The 9,142-nt window shown below is 50.2% G+C and overlaps 1 protein-coding gene across 1 annotated transcript; it reads left to right on the top strand.

Annotated features, from left to right (window-relative positions):
- Positions 1-3,544: 3,544 nt before the first annotated feature.
- Positions 3,545-6,087, top strand: LOC135817203 (uncharacterized). The gene has a single exon (XM_065330332.1). It carries the CDS (start codon positions 3,848-3,850, stop codon positions 5,684-5,686), a length of 1,839 nt encoding a protein of 612 aa, XP_065186404.1. The 5' UTR covers positions 3,545-3,847; the 3' UTR covers positions 5,687-6,087.
- The last annotated feature ends 3,055 nt before the right edge of the window (positions 6,088-9,142 follow it).

Below are 9,142 nucleotides of genomic sequence, written 5' to 3'. Positions count from 1 at the left end.
TTGGTGCTGGTTCATTCCAATCATTGTATCAAAGGCGAAGGTGAGAAGTTGTGAGAACTAATACATGTACATTGTCATTGTACATGTAAGCAGGCGGCCCTGCGGGTGCGAGGAACGTTTTAGAATACAATCATGTTCAAGTATACACAAATATTCAATGCCAAACAGAGACTGAGAGAGGTTTCAAGCTGTCCAGTATGCAGTACAGTGTCAGTGCTCAGTGCAGAGGAGTAGAGTGCCCTAGTCTAGAACTACCCCAACGGGAAGAGATGCAAACTGTGCACTCCGAGTTGCACGTACATGTACTAGTACAAGTGTACAATCATGCACATGGCCACGTACATGTATAGGGCTCATCGGGCAACAGAGTGTTGTCTGGAATTCGGAGTGTTACACATTATGTTTCCTCTTCTTCCTTCTCTTTCTCTCTTTTTCTTGTACATGTACATGTACATGTATACACAATGGCATGTAAATGTAAAACTTAAAAAGCAATACTGCAGCACACGTCGTGACAATACCCTCACGCATCCTCTTGACTGAACTGCAGTTTATGTTTTGATGAGCGGAGCAGCACCAGAGAATGACTCCATGCTGATTTCCAACTGATCAAAAATGTTGATGACGCTTGAGCACAACGACTAGCAATAGTCAATCATTTATTACCACCAAGACCTTCCCAGCCCGTCCTGACCTTCATTCCGACAAGATCGAGTCTGCTTGGTTGGAAATAAAAGGTCCACTTGGCTGCCATTTGATTGGTTGTATCTACCGTCCCCCCGGGGAATCAGTATCTTACTGGACAGACCTAGAAGCGGTGATCCTGCGTGCCAAGCTGCAATCGGCCTCCATTACAATGGTTGGTGACTTCAACGTCAACATGGACCCAAAACAGCCTGGTCCCCAGCATCACTATCTCAGTGACCTCTGTGCCGCCTATGGCCTCAAGAACATCGTTAGAGAACCCACTCGTGAAACTCCCCGCTGTCCGAATGGTACTATAATTGATCTCATTCTGGCTGACCCTACCCATGCAACTGTAGCTACTGTCGTACCTCTTGATATCAGTGATCACAGTGCCGTGGAGTGCAATATCCAGGTCGATGTTCCCCGGACTACACGGCAGGCCCCAAGGCATATGCGAAGAATCCATAAGATGTAGTGTCTCTCTCTCTCTCTCTCTCTCTCTCTCTCTCTCTCTCTCTCTCTCTCTCTCTCTCTCTCTCTCTCTCTCTCTCTCTCTCTCTCTCTCTCTCTCTCTCTCTCTCTCTCTCTCTCTCTCTCTCTCTCTCTCTCTCTCTCTCTCTCTCTCTCTCTCTCTCTCTCTCTCTCTCTCTCTCTCTCTCTCTCTCTCTCTCTCTCTCTCTCTCTCTCTCTCTCTCTCTCTCTCTCTCTCTCTCTCTCTCTCTCTCTCTCACTCTCTCTCTCTTTCTCTCTCTCTCTGTCTCTGTCTCTGTCTCTCTCTCTCTCTCTGTCTCTCTCTCTCTCTCTCTCTCTCTCTCTGTCTCTCTGTCTCTCTCTCTCTCTCTCTCTCTCTCTCTCTCTCTCTCTCTCTCTCTCTCTCTCTCTCTCTCTCTCTCTCTCTCTCTCTCTCTCTCTCTCTCTCTCTCTCTCTCTCTCTCTCTCTCTCTCTCTCTCTCTCTCTCCAGTGTCTGGCTCTCAGGTTCTCACTCTTCATACGCAGTCTTTCTTCTCTCCCTTTCCCCCATGGTGCGTGATGTGCGCCTTGATCCCGAGACCATTGGTCGGGGGGAGCGCACTTCACCTCACCGGCACAGCTCAATAGCACCTACACGCCCTTTGTAGTCCCCTATGTCTATGAAGGCGCGTCTGGATGACTACAGATTGCCAGGCCTAGGGATAGATGTAAGCAAATTGCCATGGGTGAACCGTACTTCCTCTGCTCATGGCTGCATGCATGCATATGTGCCTATCAATTCTCATTGGTCTTTAGCACTGCATTTTAGTCCTTTGATGGTAAGATAGATGTGGATGATTTGATGGTAGAAAGGGGAGAGAGTGAGAAACAGCTGGTGAGGGAGCTGATCTCTCTCTCTCTCTCTCTCTCTCTCTCTCTCTCTCTCTCTCTCTCTCTCTCTCTCTCTCTCTCTCTCTCTCTCTCTCTCTCTCTCTCTCTCTCTCTCTCCTCTCCCTCTCACTCTCTCTCTTTCTCTCTCTCTCTCCCTCTCACTCTCACTCTCACTCTCTCTCTCTCTCTCTCTCTCTCTCTCTCTCTCTCTTCGGCGGAGCTCCCTAAACCTCACCACCACTCCCATTCTCCCCCTCCCCACACCAACCCGCACGTCCGCACACCACTGTCAGCATCAGCAGTGCCAGGACACTACACTGTAGTAGTACTAGTAGTACTAGTACTAGTGGTAGTACTCATGACAGTCATGTTCTTCAAGTACTAGTAAGTAGTAAGTAGTAGTCAGTGATACATGATTGTAGTTCTTGCTTTTCGTTCCCATCTGCTGTCACAGGGCATAGGGCGGTACATTGTACACGTACTGCGGTCTGCGCAACGTCTCACCAAGACTAAGTACGTACTGTCTTGGTACCATGCCATCCATGATGGTCTCACTGACTCAGCAGAGACCATCGGTTGTACATGTACATGACACATGACACATGATTGTATGTCATTACAGTCATACTGTAGTGGACAATGACAGACCCAGTGCGCGTGGTCTGAGTGCACGTGGACCATTTTTATTTTCACTTTCGACTTCCGCGATACCCATGCTTGTATGGAACATTGTGAACAGCAGGGAGTTGTATTAATACTTTCATTATCATAGTAGATCTACTCACCCAGACTGCCCTTCGCAGCGGACACGCATCGTCGGTCAAGCCTACCAACGCCCGCAAAGCCTGGTCAGGCTACTGTTCTAACTAATAATTACTTCTGCTGGTAGAGTCGACTCGGGATAGGCCGTGCGTGATAGCAATCTACTTCTGTAGTGCGTGTTGCATCAATCATGCTACGTCTACAAGACTAGATCTACACTGACTGTCCTTCATACTACTCAAAACGAATGTACAATGTAACTTATTACTTTATAATTATTCAATAAAGTTTGGTGCCTGCCTTTTGCTAGCTTGGGCCTGTACCTGGATCTCTGCTGAGCTGAAGACTAGCACGAGGAAAGAAAGCCCACTGTGATTTTACCAAGACATTACTCTCTCTCTTGAAATCGTATTATGCAGGACAGAGTTTGTACATAGGAAATAAGGAAGCCTTGACTGAATCTTAATACCATCTCTGAACAACTCCCACAAACTGATGAACCTCATGACATGTTACATAACAGTTTACCACACCAGCGACTTCCTTCACTACGTAGTGAGTTGTGTCTACATCTGTACCTGTTATTCTTCACTCGGCGCTACAAGACACTTACCGGTAGATCTACAATCGACTACCATGATGTAGATCATCAAGCAGCTTGCCCACAGAACCAGTTGATACACTCATACCATACACAGACCAGGCACACTGAGTACAACTACATGATGTGAAGTAAGCGGCTTGTGTCTCTTCTTACTCTGAGTCTGAGTTCGATGATCCCTCGTTTGTGGTGATGCATAGACTACGAGTCTACGTAGTTGCAAAGATTTCTGCAACAGGTTTTGCGTGCTGCCTGCTGGTCGAATCAGGAGATAGCGGCCAGGTGGCTGGCGCACAAGGAGTTGCGGGATTATTACCTATCTTCAACCAGTGCAGAGTTTAGAGGTGGCTGGACCAATTAAAATTAATCCAGGCACATGTAAATCACCAAGTACTAGTATCGAGTAACGGTTATCTGCGAGGTCTACCCAGTATTATTATCGTCATCACAATGTAATGGTGTTTTCAGGGCGACCAGCACTCATCGCACTTCTTTTGTGCCTGGCCGTTGTCTACTATGTCGTGAACTACGAGCGACGCTTGTCCACCAAGCGTCGGCGAGCTGTTGTTCAGCAGCCTCATGAGGACAATGAACAGCTTGCTGCGCCAAGTGGCCCTGGACGACAGGTGGATGCAGCAGCACCACCACCAGTCCAGGTCGGGTGGACGACGGACGCCATTGGCGTCCCTGAAAGGAAGGAGGCGGAAGCGCCAACGTATGAAGTGGACAATGGCGGCGGCGGAGACGATGGAGCAGTGCGCGTTCTACGCGGCGTGCGATTGCCTCCTGCTCGACCATCGGATCGCATGCTAGAGGTGGGTACATCTTGGCATCGCTACGGCAAGCCATTCCACAACGTGAGACTGCGCACGCTGTGCTTTGTATTTCAATGCCAGCCTGGGCCACGCGGTCAGCTGGTGGCATTTGCCCAGCGCCTGGAGGGGATATTTGACCCTTCCCGGAGGCAGTACTTACTTCTATGGGTGCACGAAATGGGGGACCTTGTAGCTCTACTGAAAATGGAAGGTGAAGAAATAAAACGTACTACACTGGAGGGAACATTCTGTGACGGCAAGCACAAGATTGTTACGCTGAAAGTTGTCAAGCCTACAAGGATATTACTGACAGCTCACTCGGTTGCTGAATCACCCATGGGTGATTTTGAAGGCCACGCGGAACGTGCTCTGGCGGAGCGCTTAGACCAGCTAGGCAATGTCACTGTCGACTCGGGCTTGTACCTGGGTGCAGTGCCTGACCAGAGCTATCTAAGAGATCACGACGGCATTCCGGCACTGGACAGCCTGCACGGTCGCCTGCATTCACAGATACTGGTGAACGGTGTGCGCAGCACATACATGGGCAGCAGCAGCACCACCAGCAGCAGTAAGGCGTTAGACCGTGGGACTACACTTGAAGCAGCGGGAGAGAGTCTGAGTAGGGCGATCACGAACCTCTCGGGACCGGTGGACGTTGGCAACACCATTAACCAAGCACCGGTGGACCTGCATAACATAACAGTGAAACAATTTCCAGTTCTGAGTGCTCTCAGCGACAGCCACTACAGGGAAATTGCAGGCCTGATTCAGTCCGTTCATAAGACAATGCCCCGGAGAGGCATCCTGATCTATGACCTCGGACTAATAGAGCGATACGTCAAGAAGCTGAGAGCGCTGCAGCGGGTAGCAGTGCGCAAATTCCCTGCAGAGCTCTACCCAGATTTGGTGCAAGACCTCTACCAGTATCGTTTCAAACCGATGCTCATTCACAGCGGGCTGCAGACGTTTGGTGGTGTAATCTATGCAGATTCGTCCATTCGCTTCCAGCTTCCAGTGTTGCAGATCCCCCAGTTGAAGTATAGCCCCGGTGTGATGCTTTTTGCGCCAGACAGCATCTCGCCGCTACACGCATACACACACGGTGGCATGCTGAAGTACCTGGGACTGAGTCGTGCAGACGTCACCAATGGCACGGTGGTCATGGGAGGCCTTGGCGTCTGGGTGGACAAGCCATTCACCGTCGATGTCCTGCTGCCGCTCTGGCTGAGATGCGTACTCGACAAATCGTGCATTGCACCACCGGGTGCCAAGCTTATGCCATGCGACCAAGTAGTGTCCAGTTCGCCAGTGCCATTGACATCTGCTGCAGTTGGTCGGTACCTTGGCTGTCATCGTTATGACCAGAGTGCGCTGAGTTGCTTCTTGCTGAAGATATCGCGCACGCAGAAAGCAGATATGAGCGACATAATCGTTCCAGACTCGGTCGTTTCCAAATTTGTTGAGGTCAAGCGGATGTGAGACCCAAACTGGAAAAGCCATGCAGGACTGATGACCGTGGCCAGCAGGGGCATGGCTCACGCATCTGTGGTGTGGTGACCATATATCAGACTGTACAGCTGTGGTGTGGTGACCATGTAACGTTATCAGACTCAGTACGGTACACCTGTGGTGTGGTGACTATATACCATCGGCAACCTCATAGGTGCTAGTTTGTCTGTTAGGACTACTGTACATATATATACATGTAGTGCCTAGATGTATAATGACCATTTGCTGGTGTGGTGACTGGACCATGCTGACTATACACGAGCTGCACGCCTGGCCAGTTGTGCTGCTTGAAGCTAGCCAGTGCATGTCACGGCTAACATTGTGCTCTGCCGAATGTTGACCATATCGATGAATTCGAATTTGGTAAGCTACTAGTATACTCGTACTTGCACTGTGTCACAGTAGGTAATCTACATGGTTCTACAGTCAGGCCTCGCTTATCCGGTCCTCTTTTATCTGGATCCCTTGCCATCTGGAAGAAAATCGTTTGTTACCGACTTACAGCACATGTCAGGCATGCATTGTATATACAGCATAATGTGTTCGATTATCCGGTTCCCTCGCCTATCCGGATATTTTAGTGGAAATTAAGCTGTCTTGTCTGCTACAGTCACCATCGACACATCATCATACATGTACAGAGAAGGGCCAGGAAACTAGTCGTCAAGCGGGTAGCCGGGTAGCCGAGAACCCGCTTCCTAGAAGACGAACTTGATAGTGACTGGATACGCGGTATCACCAGGAAAAAGGTCACAAAACGTGACAAGCGTGGTGACATCAGACTATAAAAAACCCACCTTTACCGGCCAATACAAGTCATGTACATTGCCTTCGACTCGGCTGCAAAATCAATTATTTAGTACAGAACTTATTACTTGGTCAATCGTGGTGAGCGGATCTGCTCACCGTGCAAGCTTCCCGAAGAACTCGATTTTTTGAGGGTGTTCTTTATGAAAAATGGCTAGGCAGAACAACTGGTCAAAAAGCTCGCGAATGCTGATAAATCAGGGAAGTATTAAACAGTTTCGTGAGATTGGTCCGGAACCATAGCGTGCCTATTCCGCTTGCCGTGGAAAGGTGAAGCACCAAAGAAAGCTGTACCTGCGGTCAGGTATGTGGTCAATGACACGTACAGACATGTACTTGTACGCGTGTATACGTGTAGTAGCAAGAGTTCATAACCCCTGCCGTGGGGGTTATGAACTCTTGGTAGTAGTTAGTACTTGGCTGTCAGAGTACTAGAAGATCTACTAACGCCCGCCGCGCCCGTGTTCACTACAGTAGGCGCATTACATTCACGGTGATATGAGGAGGGATGTTCTTCCTACCCCCAAAAAGGAGCCATTTGCTCTCCCACTTTGAATGTCGTGATAGCCAATAATATGATTGTAGCCTATTGTAGGAAGAACTGTTCAGCACCTGCGGAGTGAGGGCATTAGAAGCAATACGTGCCATTATTCAGTCTGATCTGCCCTAAGCTGCTCGAGCCAAATGTCCTAAACGTGGGAGGCCTCGCAAAACATTGAACATTCACACACAACGCCGCTTCAGTGGCTTTGGTGCTCCGCGATGCCGGCTGAGGCTGACTCTTCCGGAAAAATTATCACGATGTTTTTTTATTTATTTTTATTTTTTTATGAAAGTGCACATGCCTACATAGAATGGAAGAGAACAACAAGAACATCAAGACATAGGGGACTACAAAGGGCGTGTAGGTGCTATTGAGCTGTGCCGGTGAGGTGAAGTGCGCTCCCCCGACCAATGGTCTCGGGATCAAGGCGCACATCACGCACCATGGGGGAAAGGGAGAGAAGAAAGACTGCGTATGAAGAAGGAGAACCTGAGAGCCAGACACTGGAGAGAGAGAGAGAGAGAGAGAGAGAGAGAGAGAGAGAGAGAGAGAGAGAGAGAGAGAGAGAGAGAGAGAGAGAGAGAGAGAGAGAGAGAGAGAGAAGAGAGAGAGAGAAGGAGAGAGAGAGAGAGAGAGAGAGAGAGAGAGAGAGAGAGAGAGAGAGAGAGAGAGAGAGAGAGAGGAAGAGAGGGGGGAGGGGCGGGTGAGCGAGTGAGTGCCAGATTAGTTAAGGAAACTATGGCAATGGACCAACAGCTGCGTTGCTTTCAATGGGGGGGGGGGCGCAATACGGAGGAGTTAGATCGGAGCTGCTGCCAGGCAGAGTAGTGTGCAGGCACTGGATCAGCGAGAAAGGGGCCACGAAAGCAGCAAAAAGGAAAGAAGAGAAGAAAGAAACATTAACGCAAAACATTCTGCATTGAGGTGATTCGAGAGCTCTAGGGAGCAAGGTACAGTTCAGTGGGCCAAGGTGATCGTTGTGGGACTGGAGAATGGACATCGTCAAATTTAGCCATGGAATGCTGTCGCCCACAACCAATCCTGGCGCATCAGGTGCTGACAAATGCGAGACTTGAATTCCCTTCGATGCAGGAGGTTCCGGGATGACTTGCTCAGGAATGTCGTTCCATGCCGCAATGAGGGTGTAAGGGAATGACCTCAGTAGGTAGTTCGGTGCTGTCCGAGCAAGTGGCCATTGCAACTGGAAAGGGTGGCGAGAAGCTAGTTGTCGGCGGGTTCTAGGAGTAGGTGCAGGCGCCGACGGTGGCGGGAGGAGGGCTGTCAGCTGGGGTGGACTCTTTAGTGCAACTTGTACACATATGCAAGCCCTGAGACTGCCCTCCTGAGCTGCAGGCTCTGACGGATCGTGCCAGGTCCGATGATTCGCATTGCCTTCTCCTGCACCCTGTCATAGCGTGCTAGGTGGGATTGGGCTGCACACATGGTGGCTAGGGGAGCGTACTCCCTGAAGGAATGCGCCAGAGAACTTGCCAAGCCACTGTGTCAGCTCTTTGCTCTTTGCTTCCAGCACGGAGTCCAGCCACAAATGTGGAAGACTGCCAACGTGGTTCCAATCCACAAGCGATCTTCACGATCCGCCCTAAGGAATTATCGTCCAGTTTCACTGCTGAGCATAATCTCTAAGATCATGGAGAGCGTTATCAATCGTCAGCTCATGAATCACCTTGAGCGTTACAAACTCCTGACACCCCACCAGTTCGGGTTTCGTCGCCGCCTCGGGACCTCAGATGCGCTACAGGCTCTACACCACGCCTGGATCACAGCCGTCGGCCGAGGCGGTGCAGCACGTATTCTAGCCGTGGATATTGCCGGAGCATTCGACCGTGTGTCCCATGCTGGCCTCCTCCACAAAGTCCGCCATCTTGGCATTGGCGGTCCCCTGCATGCCTGGCTCTCTTCCTACCTAGGTGGACGGTCCATTCAATGCTTGGTGGGCGGCCAAACCTCATCGCTGTATACCATATCAGCAGGAGTTCCCCAAGGGAGCATACTCGGCCCTACACTCTTCCTGATTTACGTGAACGACGCCTCAGAGACCCTGTCACCCGGAGCCC

The sequence above is a fragment of the Sycon ciliatum genome, chromosome 5 (assembly GCF_964019385.1).
Source record: "Sycon ciliatum chromosome 5, ocSycCili1.1, whole genome shotgun sequence".
In the NCBI taxonomy this organism is placed as follows: Eukaryota; Metazoa; Porifera; class Calcarea; order Leucosolenida; family Sycettidae; genus Sycon; species Sycon ciliatum.
Note: the sequence above shows the minus strand (reverse complement) of the source record. Positions and strands in the feature narration are given on the sequence as shown.